Below are 26244 nucleotides of genomic sequence, written 5' to 3'. Positions count from 1 at the left end.
TTTTAAAACCCTCCCACAGGTTCAATGTGTTTGGAAATTGACTTTTGGTGACTTCCCCGGGAAATGAAAGCTGTCGTTGGCCACCAGAGGGAGCAGCTGGGGTCCCATAGAAACTGAAATGATCAGGGCGTTTTGCGGAGGCCCACACTGGTGTTGGGTTCAAAGTGGTGTCTTCTATGGTTCATCTCCCAGCTGGCAAGCGTGTGGCGTTTCAGATTTAAGGACCGCCAAAAGTTCCGCTTAGAGGGGAAAGAAAGCTTTTTGGATTTTATTTCTTAAATGAAGAAGGATTTATTCAGGGGCCCTGGGGAAGTCTCGGGGAGCGCAGGGGATCTGCAGACCTGGAGAGAGCTGTTAATGCTTGCAGCGCACCGATTCCACCCAGGTCTGGGACTTCTTCCTGCTCTTCTCTCTAGAGCTGCCGCTTAGCCACTCCCCACAGAGTCTTCAGATTTGGTTTAAAAGAACACCGGAGAGTCCTATGCGATCGTTTGATCCCTACCCTTTTAACTGATTTTTCCTCATCCCCCCTCCTTAGAGAAGGGAAGAGAAGTGAGGGTAATGCCCAAGTCGCTGTGTCCCAGGGTTTGTGAGTGGCTACGACCACGTCTGTCCCCCTTCCCTCAAATTTCGAGGAACCACTCGGAATACTTGGATAGGTGGGACTCGGCTCTCGTCCCCAGCTCTCACATCTGGTCATGCCACTCAGACTTGTGGGTCCCTCCATGCTGGGACAGGAAGACAGCGCGCTGGCTCGCTCGCCTGCTCTCTCTCGTTCTCCCTCTCCTCTGTCTCGCTCTCCTCTCTCTCTTCTCCCTCCTTCCTGCCCTCTCCCTCTGTCTCTCTCCCCCCCCCTCCCCTTCCCCCCCAACTCGCTCTCCTCTTTCTCCTCTCCTTCCCGCCCTCTCCCTCTGTCTCTCTCCCCCCTCTGTCTCTCTCTCTCTCTCTCCCCCTCCCCCCCATCTCGCTCTCCTCTTTCTCCTCTCTCTCCTTCCCGCCCTCTCCCTCTCTCCCTGACCTGAATTCAGGAAAGAAAAGAGAGTCTGAGGGTACAACTTGCCGCAGCTGCTCCTTGTCTGCACAGCTTGGCGTCTGTGCCTGTGGGCAGGGCTGGCACAGTGGGCACAGGGACCGTTAGACTCTTAGGGTCCCTTAAAATGTTTCCATTTTTAATTAAAAAAAGATTGAGCTTTTAGGCCAAAAAGTCACTTTGTATAGATAATATAAACACTTTTATATTTATATTAATATAGTCATCACATGCAATTTGTTTTAAAAGATGTATTTATTTGAAAGGCAGAGTTACAGAGAAAGAGGGAGAGATCTTCCATCCAGGTCTCCCCTCATCTGGGTCTCCCACTTGAGTCCAGGGGCCTGAGCACTTGGGCCATCTTCTGCTACCTTCCCAGGCGCATTAGCAGGGCACTGGATTGGACATGGAGCAGCCAGGTCGCGACCCAGCGCCCATACAGGATGCTGGCTTCTTGGGTAGCGGCTTCACCCGCTGCGCCACAGTGTCATTGTCACAGAGGCAGGGGTCACGGAAGGCTCAGTTCCAAGAGCCATAAAAGTCACAATGGGGCCCTGGCTAAGGGGCCAGGACAGCGCCAGACAGAGGATGTCCTGTCTCCCGGGGCTCTCATTCCCCTCCACGCGTTCCCACAACTGGGAGCTGATTGCGAGATCTCTGTATCCTCTGCCTTCCCCTGCTTAGTGGCTACCAACTGGGGGAACCTGCGTGTCTCACCCTCCCCAGGGCTGGTCTTTGGGCAGGAGGGAGAGAAACGAGACCCTGCTCCAAGTTAGCCCCCTTTCCCCCCACCCCAGGGCCAGTCTCTCTGCTGATAACACAGGGAGAGGTGTGGAAAACCAATTTTTGTTAAGAGCCTTGCTTCCCCTCCAGTGTGGGCCGGGAGGATCTGCTGTTGCAGTGGAGTGAGAGGTCACCTTTATACCATGTCAGTAAATTGCAACTTGTTGATTAAAAATTATGCTGGCATAATTATTTCTTGGGAGAACAGGTCTCAGAGATGTTACCGTATGCTGTTCACGTCAAAGACGATCTCCACCCAGTCCCTTGTTCTTCTAGTGTGTCTCCCCACCCCACCCCACCCTGGGCGCCTTGGGTTAGACACATGCTTATTCACAATTCTTGCACTTAGCCCTGATCTTGCCGCAAAGAGCATCTTCACACCTTGTCCAAAAAGCTCCCCAAGCATTGCCCGTTTCTCGTGGCAAATCCAGTCATGAACAGCCGCAACCCAACTGTTCTGTTTTGCTTTTAAAAAATTCCCTTTGGGAAAGAAGGGGCTGGCTTGGCTCACCACTGTGCAGGGCCGCGCAAGGGGGCAAATTTTCTCTTTCCCTGGCGCTTTTCTCACATTTGTCCAGAGCCCGAGTTTTGTGAGTCCTCCAGATTTCAGGACTTGCAACGTTAAGTTCATCCTTCAGTTTTGGGCCCAGAAAAATTAATGGTGAGAAACTGACAATGATGAGTTTCACCTTCCAGGATGCCTTCTACTGAAACTCCAATCACCCCCTTGTGCCGTCTGAAAGGTTAATTTAAAAACTAGAACCATGTCTAATTGCCTTAGAGGCTCCTGACTTCCGAAGGACAAATCCATAGAAATGGCCACCCTTGGAGGAAACCCCCTGGAAGCGGTTTCTCTGCCAAGGGAACAGCATCTCTTTTGGCTGTCTCGTGTCGAAGTCTTAGGGCTCTGTGCATATTGTGTGGTACAATTTGCTCAAAAGATTTTTAAAAATATTTTTAATTATGGTTTCTACTTTTTTCTGAAAAATTTTTTTTTTTTACTTGAAGAGCAAGAGTGAGAGATGTCTTCTATTCATTCACTGGTTCACTTCCCAGATGCTTGCAACAGTCAGGGCTTGAAGCCAGGAACCCGGGACGCCATCAGGTTCTCCCCATGGGTGGCAGGAACCCAGCTGTTAGGCCGCGATCCATTGGCTCCTGGGATGCATTAGCAGAAAGCTGCGTCAGAGCAGAGGAGCCGGGACTCGAGCGACATTCTGCTGAGGGCTGCAGGTGTCCTGCGACACGCAACCGCCACTTCCAGAGCGTCTCGTTATAGCACACGTGTTCCCTGTGGTTTCCTTGTGATCCACGTTACAGCACACGTGTTCCCTATGGTTTCCTTGTGATCCACGTTCTACGTTCGGTTTAGAGACTGGCTGTTCTTTTCTCCTCATTTCCTGAACACCACCCTCGTTGCCTACTTTGTATCTCTTTCTGGGTCCATCTTTTTTTTTTTTTTCTGGTTAAATATTTGTTTTATTTATTTGAAAGGCTTGCATGTGTACACACACACACACACACCCTATCTGCTGGTTCATTTTCTAAGTCCTACAACATCCAGGGCTGGGCGAGGAATACCGCTGGGGAGAGGGTGTCCTACAGGGTTGGCATGAAGCCAACTACTTGAGTCATCCACTGCTGCCTCCCAGGGTGCACATTAGCTGGAAGCTGGAATTGGAAGTGGAGATGAGACTTGACCCCAGGGACTCTGATATGGGAGGCAGGTGTCCCAGGCAGCATCTTAATTGCTGCATCAAACGCCCACCCCGTGTCTCCATCTTGCTACTCCGCGTCTCCCGGGGCTTCTAGATCTGTTCTTTGCCGATCTCTCCTCCATGTGCGCCTTCCCGTGGTGGCTGGTGTTCTTCCCTCTCCACTGCCTCTTCTGTTAGGAAGTCTAAGTTCCCCTTTATTCCACTGCCCGCGCTCTAGGAGTACCAGGCTCAGGTGGAGGAGATGAGGTTGATGATGAATCAGTTGGAAGAGGACCTCGTGTCTGCGAGGCGACGCAGTGACCTCTACGAATCCGAGCTGAGAGAGTCTCGGCTCGCCGCCGAGGAGTTCAAGCGGAAAGCGACAGAGTGCCAGCACAAACTGATGAAGGTAGTCCCCCCCCAGGAGGGCGCCTGTGGGTGCAGCGATGGGTGAGCTTAGCAGGAGCACAGGTCGGAGAGACTATGGGGCACCTTGGGAAGCGCATGGTCTTTATGTGTAGAAGATAAGGTTCTTATCATTTATTATTATTATTTTGATTCCAGAGAGCAGGAAAGTATATCAGGTAGAGTTGTCTAGACTTTTAGGTTGTTAGCTTTTCCCAGTATGTTGTATCCTTTTCAAATGACTATTTGTATATATTTATGTACATACTATGGTAATTCAATGTATGTATTCAGTGTGTGAAGATCCTACCAAGTTAGTTAGCGTTTCCATCCCTTTAAACATTTAACAAAGGTTTTTTGATGAGCAATAATGGAGCATGTTTATGGGGTGCAGTGCAACATTTCAATACCTGTGTACAGCATGTGCTGATTAAGTCTGGGACATTCGCATTTCCACTGTTTGTCATTACCTTGTAATTGGAGCCTTCCAGCTCCTCTCTTTTATTCTGAGAAAAGTATGAAATGTTATTGTGAACTACAGTCACCCGCCATGTTATTTGACACTAGGAACAGAATCCTTCCATCTAACTCTGGTTTGGTGCCTGTATCCAGCTCCCTGTAACCCTCAGCTGTTACCTTTTCCTTACAGGCTAAGGATCAAGGGAAGCCTGAAGTGGGTGAATATTCCAAACTAGAGAAGGTACATTTTCCATGATTGGCTTTTTTTTTTTTTTTTAAAGTATTGCTATCAGTGGCCAGTCATTGATTAAGAATATGCTTGCAATGACTTGAGAAGTGTCTTCCAGGCTTATTTTGAGGGTCCACCTCTGGGTGAGCACATTGACCTTTAGCTGTGGTTCTAAAAGAGCTAGATGCCATGTTTTGTCCTGCCTGCCCATGGTTATCCATAAACACAGCTGCTTAATAACACAGGGAGATTCTGATGGAGGGGTGGGGCGACTTGGACTCTCTGTTTGCCATTTCTATGTTGCTGGTCTTAGAGAAATAGCATGGAGACTTGCACTGCACTGAGACAGTCCCGTCTCCCACAAAAGGCCATCATTCCTCTTCTCGTCCTCTACTTGAGTAGGTTCTGGAAAGCAACACAGGGAGACCCCAGTAAAGCCTCAAGAACGTAGGACTGCACTCAGTGTAGCAAGACTTTAATGCTGATTTGCCTTTTGCCTTATTTCTTGGGATTTTACAGATCAATGCTGAACAGCAGCTCAAAATTCAGGAACTCCAAGAGAAGCTGGAGAAGGTAAGCCCGAGGGGGCGTTTCGCGAACTCCATCCCCATTCCCAGATTCTTTGCCTGGTCCTAGAGCACTAGTGACAAAAGACACAGAATTACTCATCCAGTGCCAAGGGAAAGGAAGGGGGAGTGAGCCATTACCTGAAAATATCAGAGTTCTGAATATGCTTTCTCCTTTTGAGATGTGTCAGCAGTGTTTATTTTTAAAAACTCTCAAGTAAAAGTTCTAATTATACTACACTAGAACCCAAGAGGCTGGTTTCTCTTGCCTTGTGGGGCCAGGCTCCCTGTGTGGCACGTTTAGGAGAGAGGCGTGGGCCATCCACCACCCATGCTGTGTCCATCAGTAGTAGATGCTTGGAGGTTCTGTGGTGTTGTCAAGTGCAGGGGGAGGAGGAGGGCTGAGTTCACAGTTCTGCAAAGTTTGTACTAAGACCCTCCTGGTATTTTTAATTAAAAAAAATTATCCCCCCCCCCTTCATTGACAAATAAAATTGTCAATTGATTGACAAATACAATATATATTTTCGGTATACATTGTGATACACTGATATGTATGTGTGTATATGTACATATATATGCACTAGTACACTATGAAATGATTAATCAAGCTGATTATTAGCACGTTGGTCACCTCATGTGCTCAGCCATTGGTGTGGGTGTGATGAGAATCCTGCAGATCCGATCTTCGCAGTTTTCAAGTTGTCCCTTCAGCTGGACCCAGGAAATGCTTAACGCCAGGGCTGGAGTGAGTGTGGCTATGGGACGTGTCTTATCAAGAGTGTCTATGAATGGTTTAATGCGAGGATACTACAGAAAGCTGATAGGAACAGACATGAAAAGTTGAGTTTAATTTGATGCAGGCAACTTTGGAAATCCACGCATAAGTTTTTTCTTTCTTTCCTCCCTTTTGTTTAAAACCAGACTTATACTAAGAGAGAAAGAGACAGAGAAAGAGATTGAGAGGTCTCCCATCCGCTGGCTCACTCCTGAAGTAGCCACAATAGCCGGGGCTGGGCCAGGCTAAAGCCAGGAGCTTCTTCCGGGTCTCCCACGTGGGTGCAGGGGCCCAAGGACTTGGGCCATCTTCCACTGCTTTCCCAGGCCACAGCAGAGAGCTGGATAGGAAGTGGAGCAGCTGGGACTCAACTTGAGCCCTATGTGATGCTGGCGACACAGGCAGCGGCCCCAGGCATAGTTTTTCATAATCCATATTTCCATGAAGACACCTTATAGAATCTCTTCTCATTTTTTTCTTCCTTTTTTTTTTTTTTTAATTATGCTAAAAGCCGGGCAACGTTAATTACCCTCTTAGCCATATTTCTTGTGTAGTTCAGTAGCACTGAGTATATTCGCACTGTTGGGGAATGGATGCCTGGAACGTTCCACATTGTGACAGTGAAACTCAGTACCCAGCAAACACCTGTCCCTCCCCGCTCTCGCTCTCGCCCCAGCTCTGGCAACTCCCTTTCTACTTTCTGCTTATGTGGTGTTGACTGTTTAGATAGCACACGGGAGGGCAGTCACGTAGTGTTCACCGTCTGTGACTGGCTGCCTTCACCTGACATGCTGTCCTGAAGTTCCATTCATGTAGCGCCCGTGTCAGAATCGCCTTCCTTTTCAAAGCTGAATCGTGTGGCATTGTATGGATCGCCCTCATTTCTTTACCCCTCCCTGTCCCCTCCTTTTAAAACATTTATTTTCATTTATTTGAAAGGCAGGGAGAGAGGTAGAGGTAGAGAGAGACTTCCCATCTGCTGATTCATTCCCCAAATGTCTGAGACAGCCAGGGCCTGGGCCATGCTGGAGCCAGGGGCCAGGAGCTGCATCCGGGTCTCCCACGTGGGCGACAGGAACTCATCGACTTGAGGCATGACCTGTTGTCTCCCCCAGCCTGCATTAACAGGAAGCTGGAACTGGAAGCGGGTTAGGTCTTGAACCCAGACATTCTGAGGGCAGTATATAAAAAATAGTGTCACTATAGGATGTATCACTATTGTGGCATTTATATTGTTTCAGTTTTTACATTAATTAAGCTTAAGCTTAAAAATTAGTGTGTTGAAATAACCTAAATTTAACTTAGCTAAATTAACAATGAAATTTTAAAAACTGATTTTCAGCCACATTGCAAGAACTGAGTGGCCACGTGTGGCTGGTGCTGTCACGCGGGACAATGCAGGTCTCAGACTTCTCTTGTAGTTCTCATTCATTCTTTTGAGGAGTTAGCATCAAAGCCAGCGAGTGTGAGTCCTCCGTCTCAGAACTCAGATCTTCGCCATAGTGCCGCGAGAGCTGCAGTGAAGACGCGAACAGAAATTCGCAAATACAAAACTAACTTTAAGAGGCTCAGCTGTTATTTATTTATTTATTTCAGCTGTTTTTTTTTTTAAAAAAAGACATTGATCACAACACTCTGTTGTGCACTTTGAAAGGTATTTGTTTGCAAAAAGAGAAAGTTTAAATGATAGCTTTGGTCTTTTTTTTTTTTTCTTCTGACAGGCAGAGTGGACAGTGAGAGAGAGAGACAGAGAGAAAGGTCTTCCTTTGCCGTTGGTTCACCCTCTAATGGCCGCTGCGGTCGGCGCACCGTGCTGATCCAAAGCCAGGAGCCAGGTGCTTCTCCTGGTCTTCCATGAGGGTGCAGGGCCCAAGCACTTGGGCCATCCTCCACTGCACTCCCGGGCCATAGCAGAGAGCTGGACTGGAAGAGGAGCAACTGGGACAGAATATGGCGCCCAGACCGGGACTAGAACCCGGTGTGCCGGCGCCGCAAAGTGGAGGATTAGCCTAGTGAGCTGCGGCGCCGGCCATAGCTTTGGTCTTACTTTCTTGTAAATGCACCGCACATTTCCCCTGGCATGACTAGCAAATGAGAGAATTAAAATTAGGAGAAAGTGAGCACGCAGAGGTTCCTGCAATAGTTCCTGGGTAGCAGTCCACATAGACCTGTTCATTTGCATTTGCTGCACTGCATCCGATCGAAGATGCTAATGATTGTCTGTACCACAGAAAGAAAAGCACACCCGCTGTGATCACAGAACACTTTCCTAAGCCAGTGCTGCTTGAAGGAAAAGCACCCTCAGATTAGACCAGATGCAGAGCAGAGCCAGCGCCTCCACGCTGCGCAAAGCAGGTGCTGCGCGGGAACTCAGGGTACCTGCCTTTCCCACCAGCGTCACTATCTTTTTTTTTTTTTTTTAAGATTTATTTATTTATTTGAAAGTAAGAGTTACACAGAGGGAGAAGGAGAGGCAGAGAGAGAGAGAAAGAGAGGTCTTCCATCCACTGGTTCACTCCTCAATTGGACACAATGGCTGGAGCTGCCCTGATCTAAAGCCAGGAGTGATTAGCCTCCTCTAGGTCTCCCACGCAGGTACAGGGGCCTGAGGACTTGGGCCATCTTCTACTGCTTTCCCAGGCCATAACAGAGAGTTGGATCAGAAGTGGAACAGCCGGGTCTTGAATCGGTGCCCATATGGGATGCTGGCACTGCAGGTGGCGGCTTTACCCGCTACGCCACAGTGCTGGCTCCATCGTCACCATCTTTTTGAAGTGAGTAAGCTTGGACATCGTCTTGTGTTCTCGCTGTCCTTGTAGGCTGTCAAAGCCAGCACAGAGGCCACCGAGCTGCTGCAGAACATCCGGCAGGCAAAGGAGCGCGCCGAGAGGGAGCTGGAGAAGCTGCAGAACCGAGAGGACTCTTCCGAAGGCATCAGAAAGAAGCTGGTCGAAGCCGAGGTGAGCAGGGGTCCCTGGCCCACGCCGGACTGACCCTGGGTCCCGGCGTGGCCGAGCATGCCTGACCTTGAGACCACAGCTGGCCTTTGGCTGTGCCCAGGGAAACTGCGAAGCCATCACTTGCTGATGTTTGGCCAAGCTGCTTTTCCTTCTGAAGATCCCTTTGAAACTCCAGAGCCTTGGAAACAGTTCCCCCGAGGGGGAAGCAGGATCTGCCATGGCCGCTTCAAGCAGAGAGCCCTCCCTCGCTGTTTGGTTCCCGCTGGCCTGCAGTCACCTGGGAGGGTCTGTTTTCTGCAGGGGACCGTGACCCCATCTCTGGGCGCCGCCTTCTCCTTCCTCTGTCTTCCCTGGCCCCTGCCCACCCCCACACTGCCGATCACATTGGCTCTCAAGGCTGTCCCCGTCCACCTGTGTGTCACGACTCTCGGAGCTACACTTTGGGGCCTCCTCTTGCCTTCAAATTCTTTGTTGTTGTTGTTGTTGTTAATTGTTGAAATCATTGATATAGTAATTATACCAGAAATACACGAGTGCCTTTTCATTGTCAGAACAAACCAAGATGAAATAAAAACCTAAAGCAAAACAGAAGAAAATAGAGTAAAAAGTGACACTTGCCCCTTACTCCTCCCTGCCTCCCCTGCCCCTCGGTGTTGGCCCGCAGAATGGGTGGAGCTCAGTCGATCTCACCGTCTTCCTGTTGCTGGCTCATTTGCTTTTGCCTGTCATGGTCTTGGCGTGAACCTTCTGGAACATGATTCTGTGGGGCCATCCTCACCCCCCACTCCCGGATGCATTTTCCACTGCTCCCTTGTAACCCCAGCTGGGTGTCTGAACTGTGCATCAAATTTGGAATGGACTCGGTACCTTTTCCCCCAAGCTGGCCTCTTTCCTCAGGGTCCCCGTGCTGGTCGGGGCCACCAGCATCCATTTGGTCACCCTAGGCGTGAAGCCTTGGCAAACTCGGCTTGTCCTGACCCTGGAGTCGCTGCTCACCCAGTCCTGTAAACACGCTGTGCTCTCTCGTGCATCCCCGACCTGTCATTTTTGTAGCCTGTCCCGGCCCCTTTCTTCTTTTTGTTTTTTTAATTTTTTAATTTTATTTATTTTTATTTTTGACAGGCAGAGTGGACAGTGAGAGAGAGAGACAGAGAGAAAGGTCTTCCTTTTTTCCCTTGGTTCACCCCCCAAATGGCTGTTGCAGCCGGCACACCGCTCTGATCTGAAGCCAGGAGCCAGGTGCTTCTCCTGGTCTCCCATGCGGGTGCAGGGCCCAAGGACTTGGGCCATCCTCCTCTGCACTCCCGGGCCACAGCAGAGAGCTGGCCTGGAAGAGGAGCAACCGGGACAGAATCCGGTGCCCTGACTGGGACTAGAACCTGGGGTGCTGGCGCCGCAAGGTGGAGGATTAGCCTAGTGAGCCGCGGCGCCGGCCCCAGCCCCTTTCTTCTTAGCTGAGCAAACATAGTGCTTTATTGACCTTTTGTTTCCACCCAGTCTTTCCTTCCTCCCAGCTAGCTCACACAGTGTCAGTTTCCTGGGCCCTACACACCCTGTGCGCCATCTCAAACCTACATCTGTGTATCCTAAGTGCACCCCAGAACCTGGTATGGGAGCCTCGACCATTTGACCCATAAATGCTACCGTTCCACCTGCTTGCCCAGCTGACATACCCTGGGGCTATAGCCACTCTGGACTCTACTGAGAACACAAACGGGCTCCTGACCACCTCTGATTTTGCCAACGTGCCCACCTCCGTGTGAAACGCCCTCCACCCTCCCCGCCCCAAAGCGCCCTACACAGTCTCTGGGGCGCCCACCTCTGTGCCTCCTCCGCTTGACCGATCTGCTAAAAGCGCTCCTCCTCACCTGCCGCCTCCCACCTCCCCAGGTGCCTGTTTGCCTCATGGTTCTTCCCCCTCTTAACCTATGACGTGTGTGTTTGTGTTTGTCTTATCTTTCCCAAGGGCAGGAACTATGCCATCTTCCTCTCTCTTTCCCGTGATGCCTAGTGGGGTGCTTTGCAGATAGTAGGTGCTTGGTAAATATTTGAATGAATGAATGCACTCTTGTAACCTACACAACTGAGTACCTGAACCGTAGCATCTTAACTTCCTCCGCCGTTGCTTTGGGTGCCTGAGACTTGTCTTCCCGACTCGAACGTTTGCTTCCTGGGGACTCTGCCTCGGTGCAGGTGTTGTGCCCGTAGCAGTTACTCCATTAAAACTCTCTGATTGATTCACGATCTACAGGAACGCCGCCATTCTCTGGAGAACAAGGTTAAGAGGCTAGAGACCATGGAGCGTAGAGAAAACAGACTGAAGGATGACATCCAGACAAAATCCCAACAGATCCAGCAGATGGCTGATAAAATCCTGGTGAGCAGGAACGGAGGTTGACAAGTTCAAAGACAACAGGTTAGAGGTTGCCAAGGGAAGGGGGTAAGGAGGAGAACTAACTGCCACAACAGGGGAGGTGTCACCCCGTAGGTGAGCGGAGGGAGCCACCTCATAGGATAGCACGGATAACCAAACACTGGACGTTTCAGCACTGGAAACAGACCTCTACGTAGTATTTTTTTGCTCGGTTTGCTACTGCCTGGCATTTTTTTTAGTAGAATGTGCATCTTTCATTTTCGATCCATTTTTGTGGGTGCGTCTACCTACTTCTCTCAGCAGAGCTTTGTAGGGTCATTAACTTTGCAATTTCAAAAGCCATAGGGGTTTGGACCTTTAAGACTGAAACCCGGATTCTTGCTTTTAGAGAAGAAAGAAATTAGTCACACAGGATTGTTTTTCTCCAAGTAGTATTTGTCACAGGTCCACCCTCACCCACTCGCTTTCTCTGCTACATTTGGTTATTGCTTGTTTCCCTCTCCCTCTTGGAACGGGTCTGTTTCTGGGTTTGTGATGGTCCCGACTCGGCCTTGGGCTCTGGTGCCCAGGTTGGCGGCAGGCATGCCTGGGTTGCACTGGCGGACGCGCTGCAGTTTTGCCCTGCCAGGGTGGAAGGTGGCCCCTTTGAAGGGCTCTGCTTGGATCTCAGTGCAAAGCCTGAGATCTGATGTCACCTTTGAGAGACTTAGTGATGACATGGCGTCCATTCCTAAGCCGGCCCACCCCCTCACCGCCCCTAGGAGAGGCTCCGAAGTAGTTGGCCCTTTCTCCCCGCCATAAGGAGGGGAGGTGGTGAGCAGGCCGCTTCATCTCTCTCTCTCTTTGCATCACTTGTGGGAAATGAGTCACTGTTAACTGTGCAGACTCGGGAATGGCCAGCTGACAGGCCTAGGCAGCACTTAATACCACACCCAACCTGAGCCTTTCCAAACACTGCATTTCTCTGCGTAGATTTGTAAACATATGGAAGTTCTCGAACAAACGGAGAAAAGAGGAATCAGTTAAGTTGTTTTGCTTTGACATCCAGTCCTCATGTATATGTCTGCACAGAAAGACAAACGTGACTGTTAGTCTCCTCTATCTGTTCTCTTGTTCCGTCATCAAAGTTTCTCTTGGCTATTGTCAAGTGTGTCGATTTTATTGTAAGTTAAATTAGACCTCACTGAGATCCTGCCACCACTAGCCCTTGCTTGGTACAAATGAAGTGATTCACTCTCTTGTGGTTGCAAAGTGTCTCTCTGTTTAATGGTGATGTGTTCATTCATTCATTCAACAAATATTTAATGAGCTTCTACTATGTGCCAGGCACTGTTCCAGGAGCTGGAAATATAGCAGCAAACAGCAGTATTTGCATAACCACAATGAAGGATTGATCTCCTACATATAGAAAAGAGATGTTTAAAAAAATGACAACAACAACAAAAAATGCCAAACCATCCAGAAGTCAGGCTGCAGAATATCTGCTTTCCTAAGGTTCTCTTGTCACTGTAACACAGGAGGGTGGAGTTCTGCGTTCACGGGTTGTGCGTTGTCAGTGCCTGCTGGTATGCAGACCAGACACTGATTCTTGGAGTTGTCATTTTCAAGTATCTGAGTTTATTTTTTTATTTTTACCTAATTTTAGTTTTAATTTCCATTCCCTATGCCCTCTTAGGAGGATGGAAACTAAGAAAAGATGATTATTAAGTGATTTCTAACATAAAGGAATAATAAGCAGATTTCCTTGTCCAAATTTACTTTTCCACCTGCCCGAGTACCTTTGTGGCTGTGCCTTTATTTATCAGAACGTACCTTTTGCTCAAGAACCCCGTGCTCAGGCCACAGAGTCCTTAGGAGCAGGGCAGAGAGTGGTCCCGAACACCATTATGTGATGATGACACTTAGAGCAGGGCCCAAAATGTCACTTGCTCTAAAGCACCTCCTCTCTGGTAAGAACTCGCAAAGGCGGGAATCGGGGCAGCGTGGCAGCAGCCGTCTGCTCTAACAGAGGAAGTCCTTGTAGGGCACCGTGTACGTGGGTCCACGTAGGCCCTTAAAGCACATTTTCATTAATTACAGTCTTGTTCATGTTCAACTTTTTTAAGATCACGTCTGTTAGATTACAATAGGTTTTGTGCACCTGGCCTTTAAGCTCGAATACTTTAGTGGCCCCCAAAGCAAAGCCAACGCTTGCAGTTTTTAGAATTTACCAAGCTCAGTCGCTAATATTTTTTGTGCATGTGAATCTCAAAGTACTTTTTTAATCCCATTTTCTGGACATATCCCCTGTAGTTTCCTCATCCTTCAAAATTCTCATATTGCTTCCACTTCAAAGAAAAATTTCATGATGGTATGAAGAGATGAAAACTTGGAGTAATGACTTTTGATACTGGTAATTAACTAATAGGTCCAGATTCACGGGAATTAATGTAGATGCAGCTCTGTGCGTGTAGAGACTGTTTTAGTGAACTGAATGCTGCCTTTTAAAAGATCAGTTTATAATACTCTGGCAAATGAATTGGTATAATTTTCAAAAATGAATCACGATTTCATTTAAAAGCAGGAAACAAAGAACTGAGAGAACATGAAATCAGAGCCATTTGTGTTACTCCAAATTCTCTTCCCGTCTTTAACGTGAATATGCATGCATTTCTACGTCACTACTATCGATGTGTTTTATGTTCAGCTCGGTTCCCGTTTGCACCGTGTCATATAGACGTTATATTATGCACACATGTCTAGGTACTCCTGTGCTGTTCACACCAGTCAGTTGAAATAATCCCTCCAAAAAAGCTCCACAGTCATGTCATAATGTTAGTTTTCCTTTTTAGCTAGGGTTCTTGAGCAATGCAAAATATTCTTTATCATCACAATCAATCAAAGTTATTTTCTTGCTGAAGGCCATCATAGCAGTGGAAGTGACCTGAGACTCAAGATGCTAGTCAGGAGCTTTTGTGCTGCCCTAAACTTGGAAATGTTGCTTTGTTACTCGTATTTCTCTGTGCAAAGATGAAGAGCTGGCTTTGACCTGTCGTGGTGACAAACTTCTGATCCCAGGCCTCCCAGCCCACTGGCTGTGTGCATATCCGTGTGTGAACACTCGGACATGGAAAACCAGGGCCAAAGAACTGTGGTGATTTCCTTCCCAAGAACCTTAGGGCTAGAAGTGGAGGAGCAGCTGCCTGCTACCCGTGGTGCTGTACCAAAGTCATGTTTCCTCTGAATGTCTAGCGTCCGCTGTGATGGCCTGCGCTTTGCACACCTAACCGTCTGTTTTTCTACATCCAGGAGCTGGAGGAGAAACACCGGGAAGCCCAGGTCTCAGCGCAGCACCTGGAAGTACACTTGAAACAGAAAGAGCAGCACTACGAGGAAAAAATCAAAGTAAAGACACTTTCTGGTCTCCTCTGACGTCCCCCCGGGAGTGCCCAGCTCCCCTCTGTCCCTGGGTGCTTTCAGCCACCTCCTGCTAGACTGAAGGACTTTGTGGGTAAATGCTGTCCTCCCCCCGTTGGGGGACATTTCAAATCTAAAGTTTAAATTTGGTCATTAACTTTCTCAACTGCATCTTTAAATTTTTTTTTTTTTTTTTTTTTTGCCCACTGTCATTTAGGTGATAGTCATTTAGATTGAGCCATACATTCACCAGTTTTTGTTTAAACAATATATATATATATATATATATATATATATATATATATATATGTATATTTTGGGCATTTCAGACCTGAGCCTCTATTCCTGTTATTTAAAATGTACCCTTGAGAAGTGTCCACTGGTAACAAGCTCTCTGGTTTTTTCTGAAAATGTGTTTATTTCACCCATTTTTTTTTAATGACTTATTTTGAAAGACAGAATTATAGATAGAGAGAGGGAGAGACAGAGAGATCTTCCATCCGTTGGTTCACTCCCCAAATGGCTGCAATGGCCAGGGGTGGGCCAGGCCAAAGCCAGGAGCCAGGAGCTTCTTCCAGGTTTCCCACATGGGTATAGGGGCCCAAGGACTTGGGCCATTCTCCACTGCTTTCCCAAGCGTGTTAGCAGGGAGTTGGATTAGAAGGGGAGCAGCTGGGACTCAAACTGGTGCCTATATGGGATGCCGGCACTGCAGATGGCAGCTTAACCTGCTAAGCCACAGCACTGGCCTCACAGATTCTTTCTTAGCTGTGTTTAATCTATTAGATCCATCCATTGAGTTTTTAACTTCAGTTATTGCATTTTTTATTTCTAGGCATTTTAGTTGTTTCTTTCCTGAGTTTATTAGATTATTCACGACAATAATTGCCTGTTCTCTCCTTCATTTTCAAGTCTTTTACTTCTTTAAATGCATTAAGCATGATTGTGTTCAGATCTGTTTTTGCTCTGTTCTGTTCGTTCTTTGTTACGGTGTCTTTTTCCCTGTGTGTGCTTAGTGAGCTATGTGTTTTCCTTGGAAAATTAATGATGGAAATTCTTTGAGGCCATGGGTACAAATGTATGCCCATTTTGGGAGATGACCATGGGCTTTGATATTTTTCTCTTTTTGATCTTTGAAGCTATCAAAGCTGAAGCTTAAGTTCATTCATTTCAGCAAATACCTCAGGTTAAAACAGCTTACTATCCTTATCACTTATATTTTGCTGTGTGATTTCTTACTGTCTTGTCAGCTAGGTGCTTTTGAGAGAATGTTTACTATGTTTTACCTATCATTTTAAATCATTTTTAGTCGAAGGGTGGGCTTGACACCTTGTCCAGTATATTATCAGAAATGGATATAGATGCCAGCCTATCAATTTCTTTTGAAAATCACATTTTTATTAATTTCTACCAAACCTTTCATTCATTGTTATATTTTTATATTCTTTTTTTTTTTTTTTGGAAAGATTCATTTATTTATTTGAAAGGCAGAATGGCAGAGATTCTAGTCCCTGGTTTGCTCCCCAAATGCCCACAGCAACTGGGGCTGGTCCAGGTCAAAGGCAGGAGCATGGAACTCCATCTGGGGTGGCGGGGCCCAAGTAGTTGGGCCATCTTCCACTGCTTTCCCCAGAACATTAGCAGGGAGCTGGATCAGAAGCAGAGCAGCTGAGACTCCAACTGGCACTCCAGTATGGGATACCTGTGTCACAAGTGGTGACTTACCCCACTGAGCCACACCATTGGCCTCCTTTCTTCCATTCCTGGTAATCACATGTTGGTCATTATATCTCAAACACTGTCACTTCCCCTTCCAATGAGACATTGAAGGAAGTTTTCAATTTCTGTCGTGATCCTAGAATTGGTTTGGTTGGAATTCTCAGAGGAGAGTGGTTCTTTACTGAGACCAAACTTCCAGATGTTCACTCGGTGTCACTGCCATCACCTCCCTGGTACCTGCTTTTCTATATTTACTTTTTTTTTTTTTTTAAATTATTGGAGTGTGCATGCAGGCATGTTCCCCCTGTCCACGGGCTCACTCTCCAGACGTCCTCAGGGCTAGATCTGAGCCAGGTCAAAGCTGTGAGCTGGGAACTCAGTCTTTCTTCCAAACCAGTGGCAGGTACTCACGTGCTGGAGCCATCACCCGCTGCTTGCCAGGCTGTGCGTTAGCAAGAAGCTGGGGTCAGGAGCAGGGCTGGGACTGGAGCCCAGGACCTCAAGCAGGAGATGACCCATCCCACCTTCTTTCCTTTGTCTCTCTCTCTCTTTTTTTTTTTTTTTTTCATTAACGTGAAAATTATCTAGAGATGACTTCAAGGTGTTCTCATGCGACCTCCTACTTTAGTGCATTTTAAACTTTACCAGTCTTTTTGGTTTGAATACCTTCTGGCTTCCAGACTTTTATCTCTAGAATAAGCTAATTTTCGGGAAATGACGCGACTACACACACAGTAGTTCATTGGCACATTTGCATGATAAAAATAATTCTCTAAAACCCATCCTATGATTTGGGTGATTATATTGACATTCTTGTCAAAAGCCGAATTCTGTCTTAAATTGACGTGGATGCCTTGCAGTGGAATCTCTCATTTCAAACCTGGTCCTCACTCCCCCATCTCCCCTGAACATCTTGTCGTTCATCCTTCTGCCTGTTGGTGCTCTCCAAGCTAAGAGATGTGTGCGTTCCTGATGGCAGCTCGTCCCTCCTGGCCCCACTCTCCTCTTGCTGTTCATCACTGAGGAGGCTGAGGTCCCATCGGGAATGTAGTCATCCTGAGAGTGTATCTCGTTGCGTAAGCACTCGTAAGAAAGGCGCGTGCCCAGTCTACATCTCCTGCGGTCTCCACCACCTTCTAGACGGAGAGAACCGTGTTTGTGGATCCCAAGGTCTGTTAGGGAGAGATCTGTTTTCTTCGGTCGTCTTTACTGGGATCTGTATAAAACCACTTGTTTGTGTCCTGTTCTGCTTTACGTCTGCTGTTCTGGCCTCTGTGAGACCCTCTCGATAACGACTGTGCTCACACCCGAGATTCTGCCCTGTTCTCGCTCAGTTCTAGAACTGTGCTCTGACGTCCAGGGGAACGGGTCGCCTGTCCCGCCGAGCTGCAGCCTTCTTCTCATGACCCTGTTCCCCAGCCGTCCGCTCTTCTCCGCTGGCACTGCCCTATTTTCCCCATCAGTCAGCTGTAGTTAAAAGCCCTCTTTGAAATTTGTTCTTTCCTTTCTTAAAACCGCGGGCCCCCTCCCTGCTCGCTGGCCACGCGCTGTGAAGTCCTTTCACAATAGGCATTGTGGGAAAGGCAGTTTTCAGCCTTCGTCCTTCCTGTTGTCCTCCTTGACGCCATTGGGGTCATTTGGAAAAGCGGGATGGAGTCTCTGTGATGCGAGCCACAGGGCTGTGCTCAGAGGCTTGGGCGAGTCTGACCGCCTGTCCTCTCCCTTTCCTTCCTGCTTGTCGTTTTGGTGACTGGGAGGAGCTGTGTGTGTTTTGCAGAAAGTTAGATGGAGCTGGTGGTTGGTGACACTGTAGCTGATTTGTTTTATTCTTTGGGAGCAGTGGGTGCTAACAGTGGTGCTCCTAGCACCGAGAACACAGGATTTCCTATCCTCTGGGAAAGATTTTTCCTTCTGGTGACTTTTTGTTGCTGTTGTTGTTGTTGTTGCTGCATGAAAGGAATGAATGGAACAGAGAGGCGGTTTTTTTTTTTTTTTTTTTCTCTTTTCTCTTGTCTTTTCAATCTGTTAACCATCCACCTGTGTTTTCAGTGGGCAACATCCTCTTGTCCCTGGCTGGCTGTGATCATCCTTGACCTTGGTCGCAGACTTCAGTGTCTGTCCCTCTGCACACAGCCCAGGAGTATGCAGAATTAATTTTGTGCAGATTAGCACGGAACACATTGGCTAAGAAAATCTTGTCTCCAGGCAAAAACCGCAAGCGATCAGAACTTTATTCTCTAGGTCGAGATCACTAGGGAGATATCATCCCCCCCATCCAGACATCTAACTTGTTTGGGTAAGAGCTCTCTGGGCTTTTTGGCTGCTGGTTTTAAATACATTTCTTAGTTCATGTCCACCTGTTACTTGCCTTTTCTTGGTGGGTCCTGATGCCTCCATCTCATCACAGTCGATAGACTCCTTACTTCTGCTTTCTTTTCTCTCCAGTTTGGAGGCCTGAGACTTCTTCACTACTTTTGCCTCCTCCTCAACACCAACCTCAGTTGAATCTTCAGGCTCCGCTTTGCCTCGAAGGTCTCCATTCACTTCTTCCTTTGTTCCTGCAGGTGTTGGACAATCAGATAAAGAAAGACCTGGCTGATAAGGAGAGTCTGGAGAACCTGATGCAGAGACACGAAGAGGAGGCCCACGAGAAAGGCAAAATCCTCAGTGAGCAGAAGGCGGTAGGTGGAGGACTCGCATAGGCAGCTCTCGAAGGAGGGGTTTTTGGAAATGCCAAGAATCACCCACCTGGGAAGGCTCCATTTCATCTGGTGCATTCTTTCTGTCGAGTCCCCTGGGGTTTGTGGATAGCAGGACGCTTCCTCTGCACCTGCTTCCTCACCTAAAGGTAGCAGAGCAGGTGGCGCCACGTGACCAGTTCTGTGCTCTTTGTCAAGAGCTCTCACTGATCTCCTACCTGCTGGGATGGGGTTCTTCAAAATGCCCAGTGGCTCCCAGTCTCTCACTTTTTGTTGCTTCCTACTTGCCTGTTCTCTCTCTGTTAACCCTGACCCTACCCTTGTTAATACACACATTGTCTCAGACCCCACTGAGATTTTGCGCATCAGAATCTGTAAGCGAGGGTCCTGGGAAAGTTATGATTCATTAAATCAGGGACACTTTGATGTAGAGGGTCTGGAACAGCTGCGGCTGGGCGAGCGAGAAGGAATCACTGGAAAGTGACAACTCTGTGGGAGATGATGAATGTGAACCTGCAGGCCCGGGTCACCTGCTGATGACACAGAGCTGTACCGAGGCTTGCTCGCAGGATGCCAGTTCCTGCATGGGTTCCTCTGCATGTTTTTAGTGCAAACCATGTAGCTCGTGTGAAGACCTTTAAGTCTGTTGAACGAACAGCTGCAGCCCCTCCCTCTGAGTGGGAATATCTGTGACCCTCGGGCGCAGACTGGTTGAGTTCCTCGTGTCAGACCAGACTTGCACCCCAGCACCCCTCCGCCCTGGTCCACATGAATCCTATTCCGGTGTAGTGTCTGCCGGTGGGGTTCCAAAGGTCCTCTGTGTTTCAGATGATCAATGCCATGGATTCCAAGATCAGATCCCTGGAACAGAGGATCGTGGAGCTGTCTGAAGCCAATAAACTTGCAGCAAATAGCAGTCTTTTTACCCAAAGGAACATGTGAGTATTCAGCGTCTAACTTTACTTGATTGCACTTTGGTCTTCTCTCCTGGGGCATAGACTCTGTTCTGCCTCTATCTGATGGAGATGGAGCGGATTTAATCACATCTCTGCTTCAGCCCAGCCCTCGGATGCTCATGTAATTTTGTTTTAAGTGGCCTCATTCCACTGCGCACTCTCTTTTGAGCTGGGTTTTCTTAAGTGCCTCAGATCACCATCAGATTACAGAGTGTTTTGCTGTCTCTAATGAAGCTATTTATGATTTGCGTGTGGAAATCTTGGGTCCTTATCCCCCAGACCTGCCTCCCTGAATCAGTAGGGAGTGATCTTGCGCATGCCCAGTTTGGGACATGCACTTTGCTATAGTTAGGCCAGGCCCTGGGGCAGGAAGCCTGGGGTTCAGTGAGGACTATCCATATATAGGAGTGCTTTGATGTGTCTTAATCTGTTAAAATCTTAAAAGAAACTAAGATCCCCATGAAGCACATTCTCCAGGACCCCCACCCCCTCCCTGCCCATCAGTGTCAGTCTGCAGATTATCTTCCCAAATATTCCCATCTCGGTCAAAATCAGCGTGGTTGGCTGGCTGCTTTGTGGGCATTGAGTTGCTCTGGGCTTTGAGACTTCTTAGTCTGCTGGGGAAGAAGAATAGCAAAGTGGAAGGCAGAGATTCTTTCCCCTCATTGCTGCTGCTTCTGCAGGGCCTGTGTCTGTGAGTTTTGGGGGCCACCCTTGAACCCCACAGGGGCTTCTTGCTGCTCTGCAGTGGAGCCTCTCGAAGGAAAATAAAGGAGTGAACCGTTAGCGTCTTTTCGCTTCCCCCTCAAGCATATTTAGATCCCATAGGTGAAGAACTCTGAGTGGTGATGACTCAGTTGGTCCCCAGCCTCCGCATGTTGGGATCGTGCCTACGAGGCTGGGTCAGCTGACAGCTAATGCTGGAGCGACTACACTCCACCCAATGCGGACGCGTGTCTCATTCCACCCCTGGCCGCCCCTCCAGGGGGGCATGCTCACCATAATGCGATCGTGATTGTTGTTTGGACCCTGCCGCCACCCCTACCAGGAAGGCCCAGGAAGAGATGATTTCTGAACTCAGGCAACAGAAATTTTACCTGGAGACGCAGGCTGGGAAACTGGAGGCCCAGAACCGGAAGCTGGAAGAACAGCTGGAGAAGATCAGCCACCAGGACCACAGTGACAAGAACCGGCTGCTGGAGCTGGAGACGCGGTTGCGGGAGGTGAGGGCGAGGGGTGGGGCTAGAGCGAGGGGCGGAGCCTCTGGCAGATTCTGATGGACCCTGAACAGCCCAGCTGCACAGGGTTCCAAAGTGCGGACTGGGCCGTATGGATCAGGGTTAGAATTCCACGTCCATTTCCTGTTAGTGTTGAAGACTGATCTCTCCATAAATTGCCAGCGCACACGTGTCTCCTTCATGGCGTTTCATGGGAATTCTTGTAAATGGGTGCACCTGTCCCGTGGGAGCAGACTGAATCCTGCATGATCAGGGTTTCCTGAGGGCCATGTGATGTCGTGTAAGCACAGAGCCTGGCTTGGTGATGGTGGCAGTCTCATCAAAGACTAGGCCAAACTAGGGTCGTTTGCTAGGAGGTGATTGTGGTCTTGGACGTCGGGAAGCTGGGAGGAGCAGCTGCGTTTGGGGGAGGGAAATAGGACAAGCTTGGTTGCAGACTTGTTGAGGCTCAGTGAAGACATGAAGTTACACTTGTGTATTCATGACATATTTATTGAAAGACCTCTGTGTGCCTGGAAGTGGCCAGGATATACAAGGGGTCTTCAAAGAGTTCATGGAAAATATGTTTTATGAAAAAACTGCATGGATTTCAAATTTTTTTTTTGCACCATAATAAACTCATCTATTTACATTTTCCGTGAAGGTTGTGAAGTGCCCTTGTGTAGTAGTGACAGGACAGACAGGTTCCTGGTCCTGGCTGTTGCGGCCTAGGGGGCAGAGTCAGTTGGCCCTGGCAGAAACAAGGGCCAGAATTCAGGAGAACTGGGGGTGAGCATGCAGTGTCTCGTGTATCGCATGTGCTCAGACACTTGTGATGGATTTCCTCAAAGAGCTGATGGTCTTTCTTAAGGAAATGACTGTTAACCAAGATGGAGTTCTGAGGACTTGCATGAATCCAAGTTTAGGCATGTACTGGGATCCTGAAATGAAGTTTGTCCTCCAAATACAGGAAAAACGAATGACCCATGTTTTTTTAGAGATTGTCAAGGTATGGACACCCACACTGGCATCACCAGAGTGTCTACTAAAACCAGATTCCTTGGTGTCGCCTTTACTACAGGGGGTTGGCAGGGGATGAAGACTTTGTGCCTTGAACGAGCTCCAGGGTGATTCGTGCACTCCTTGGAGTTCCATAACCATTGTTCCGGGTTGTCCAAAAGCCCTAGGTGGTGGTTTAACTTTAACTGTCTGAGGCTGTATCTTTGCTCTTTGGTAAGTTGATCGAGATGTCCCTGTAGAGGTCGTCTTAGGAGTGTGAGTGTCAGTAACCCAGGCAGCTTTCTTTAGCTTGGGAACTTTGGCTATCTTTCGCTCTTGCTTTGCACAGAATCTGTCCCTGGGAGCCTGCCCTGCAGCTGTAGCTCATCTAGGCTATTTAAATGTCCCCAGGAAGCTTGTGGCTTTTTTCTTGAATCAATGTAGTTGGCTTCCCAGAGATGGAAGGAGAAACTTGAAAGGTTTGATGAGAGGCTCAGAGCTCTATGTTCTCCCTGGGTGTTTTGGAGTTGAGCTCTAAATATAACATGGCCAGTTCATCTTCTCTTGGCCACATGCTGCTAGAGAGATTGAGGGCAGAGGCCTCAGCCTTGAGGTTCATCTACCTTAAAGGGCCCTGGGCCTCCTCTAACTCCCATATGTGCAATGTTAGCTTTTCTCCAGCAAAAGGTGTGGCGTGGCCAAGATGCAAGGCCCCTGGGTTCTTTCGTTGTCCAGCACCCAGCTCCCCACCTCTCCTTGCCTCTGTGTCGCTGCCTCTCACGGTTTTGCCAAGAGGCATCAGGGTGTCCTAGCCTGCTCTGCTGGCATTTTAATAAGACAAAGAGTAAGGTGCATCATCTGTGAGTGTAGACTCGTGAGCCAGATGTCCTGGGTGTGAATGCTGGCCTTGACATTATTTTTTTTTCAAGTTATATGATGTTTGACAAGTACCTAATCTGTCAGTGCCACAGTTTGCTTATGTATAAAATGGAAGTAACAGTGCCTCCAACGTGAGTTGTTTTGAAGATTAGAGGAGTTAATATAGTGGGTAGCATGTTGTGAACACTGTGTTTGCTGCCGTCACATCATCTTCATCACCATCATTGTCGTCACAGTCATCATCAGTAGAGACATCACAACCCAAGCTTCAGCGACCGCTGATTTTTTCACACCTCCCAGATGGAGATCACCAACCCAGGCCCTTCTCTTGAATTTCTGATCCGTTGTTTCAGTCCATATTACACATTTCCACTTGAATGTCTTTCCTGGGGCTCAAGTTCAGCATGAACGTCTTGTCTTTCTCCCCAGACTGCCTCCTCCTCTCCTCTGCCCACCTCCATGCCCTGGCTTTTGTACTTGACCATGGTGTATGGCATCTTTTGCCCCAACTTGAAGGCAGAGACTCTCTCTCTCTCTCTCTTTTTCTTTTTTTAAGATTTATTTATTTATTTCTAAAGGCAGAGTTACAGAGAGATCTTCCATCTGCTGGTTCACTCCCCAGATGGCCACAAGGGCCAGAGCTGTGCCCATTCCAAAGCCAGGAGCCAGGAGCTTCTTCTGGATCTCCCACATGGGTACAGGGGCCCAAGGATGTGGGCCATCTTCTGCTTTCCCACGCCATAACAGAGAGCTGGATCGGAAGTGGAGCAGCCACTTCCCATATGGGATGCTGGCACTGTAGACAGCGACTTTACCTGCTACGCCACAGTGCCAGCCCCTCTCTTATCTGCATATTCCTTTTCACACAGAAACTTCTGAGTAAATTTTTCTTAAATTAGTGTATGAAACATTTAGTAGATGGATGGATGGATGGCTAGACAGGCGGAGGGAAGAATCACTCACTCACAATGTGACAGTAATGTGGGTTACCTAATGAGAACAGATCAGAGCCAGAGATATTTAAAATAAATAGAGTTCAGTTTGTTCCATTTGCATCCTAGTTATCAAAGTGTCCCTGTTACTAATACGATATTATTTATATCCATTTACCTTTCAATGTTTTTCTATTAAGAGTAATTATCATCGCTTCCATTTGGGGTTCTTGCTGTGTGGCTTTCTTTGGAGGCCTTCCCAGGCATTTGAATATCTCTAAGTAAGGGATAGTTAGGGTGTACAGTTGCTCCTCTGTGTGTGTGGGGCATAGGACACCCTGACCCCTAATAACAAAATCCACGGATGCTCCAGCCCCTTACATAAAATAGCATAGTATTCTTGAATAAGCTGCATGTACTTCCTCCTGTATGTTTAAAATCATCTCTAGTTTGCCTATAAAGCCTGATACAATATAGATGCTGTGTAGTTACTGTACTTTATCGTTTAGGGAATAATGAACATAGTCTGTACGTGTTCAGTATGACACATTTCTTTCCCAAGTGCTCTTGATCGAGCTTGATTGAATCTCCATATGTGGACCCCGTGGATACACAGCGCCAACTGTGTGAGTCAGGTTTTGTTACCATAACTGACAGAAGCTCCTTATGAAGGAAGACAGTTTATTCTGGCTCATGGCTTTGAAGATCTGCTGGCCCCAGTGGTCTGGTGAGGGCAGTGGATGGTGGAACAGGTGCGGAGGCGGGATCACACGGCAAGCCAAGGAAGTGGAGAGACAAGGCCCTCTGTCTCTGTGAAGCCGCCATGGCGCCACCCCAGCACCTTAATCCAATCTAATCACTTCCCAAAGCCTCACCTTCACCCATCCGAACCCATTATCCATTAACATTAACCCATTAACCGTTAGCAAGACTTTGGGGACCAAACCTCCTGGACCTTTGGGGGGGACATGGAAACTAATATCCAAACTGCAGCTCTGGCCGGACCTCCCCTCTTGGTGGGTCCTGAGATGCACGGGACTCGGACCTGTCGCTGGGGATTTGGTCCCACGGCCGGGTCAGAGGCTGCAGGTGGTGTTCTCCGTCCTCACTGGGCCTCCCCTCCTCCCTCAGGTCAGCCTGGAGCACGAGGAGCAGAAGCTGGAGCTGAAGCGCCAGCTCACGGAGCTGCAGCTCTCCCTGCAGGAGCGCGAGTCCCAGCTGACGGCGCTGCAGGCGGCGCGGGCGGCGCTCGAGAGCCAGCTGCGCCAGGCCAAGACCGAGCTGGAGGAGACGACCGCCGAGGCGGAGGAGGAGATCCAGGCGCTCACGGTAGGTGCGCGGGCCCCCGCGGGCGTGCGTGCGGCACCCTGGCTGTTCCAGGAGGGCAAAGACGGCGCACAGAGGGGTTTAATGGCTGGAAAATGGCTTCCACAGGTTTCTCCGTCGCTGGCATGCTTAGGCTAGTGTCGCTGGTAACATCAGCTCTCTGTAGTATCTCGAAACGTCCTCTATTTATATGTCTTCCCTCCTTTTAAAGCAGCCATTGCTATTTTGAATTACAGTTTGAGCCGAAGTCTGTTCCCCTGGGTCTTGTACTTTAGTTTTTGATAATCCTTAAAAGAAAAATAATCTCGTATCTTAAAATAGCCCTTTCTACAATACCTCTATTTTTGGTTCTGTTTTGGTTACCCTCGTTTGTGTTTCTTTCTTTTTTTAAACTGTAGCTTCTGCTTCCTGTATTCTGCATGATTCTGGAATGATCTGGAATGATCTGGATGGGAACAGTTCTCTGCTGTTTGTTTGCTCAGCTGGAGCGTGGTCTCAGGAGGTGGAACTTGGGAGGGAGCTCTCTGGGTTTCACCCTCGGTTCTTTCTGGAAACCTAAAAATGGTGCCTTGGCGAGCATTTTCCCCTAGCTCATCCTTCTCACAGGGACTACAGCTCGCAGGAGTTTAGCTGTAAAGTAGTGGCTTAACAACTCAAAGAGCCAGCCAGGGTCCTCGGGGTGGCTTGTAAAATCCTCTTGTTTTCTCCCCTTCTCGGAAGTCCGCTTAGAAAACCGTGTTCCCCCTGGAAGGCGGCTTTCTGGGCCTGTGCTCCTGGCAGGGAAGGCTGAGTGAGTTCTAACCGGGTGTCACCCAAGCACATGCGTTTCTCATAGTCACA

At 48.4% G+C, this 26244-nt stretch overlaps 1 protein-coding gene across 9 annotated transcripts in view; it reads left to right on the top strand.

The window, feature by feature from the left end:
• Positions 1-26244, top strand: part of CIT (citron rho-interacting serine/threonine kinase) — a 177282-nt gene that overhangs the window by 94012 nt on the left and 57026 nt on the right. For all 9 annotated transcript variants that reach the window (XM_062181903.1, XM_062181905.1, XM_062181904.1 and 6 more), the window contains 10 exons: positions 3749-3919; positions 4565-4615; positions 5123-5176; positions 8767-8907; positions 11159-11284; positions 14570-14665; positions 18961-19077; positions 19924-20033; positions 21100-21274; positions 25210-25407. In XM_062181903.1, the coding sequence (XP_062037887.1) occupies positions 3749-3919; positions 4565-4615; positions 5123-5176; positions 8767-8907; positions 11159-11284; positions 14570-14665; positions 18961-19077; positions 19924-20033; positions 21100-21274; positions 25210-25407 (1239 nt within the window). The remainder of the gene's footprint in view (positions 1-3748; positions 3920-4564; positions 4616-5122; positions 5177-8766; positions 8908-11158; positions 11285-14569; positions 14666-18960; positions 19078-19923; positions 20034-21099; positions 21275-25209; positions 25408-26244) is intronic.

Source organism: Lepus europaeus, chromosome 23 (genome assembly GCF_033115175.1).
Source record: "Lepus europaeus isolate LE1 chromosome 23, mLepTim1.pri, whole genome shotgun sequence".
Taxonomy (NCBI): Eukaryota; Metazoa; Chordata; class Mammalia; order Lagomorpha; family Leporidae; genus Lepus; species Lepus europaeus.
Note: the sequence above shows the minus strand (reverse complement) of the source record. Positions and strands in the feature narration are given on the sequence as shown.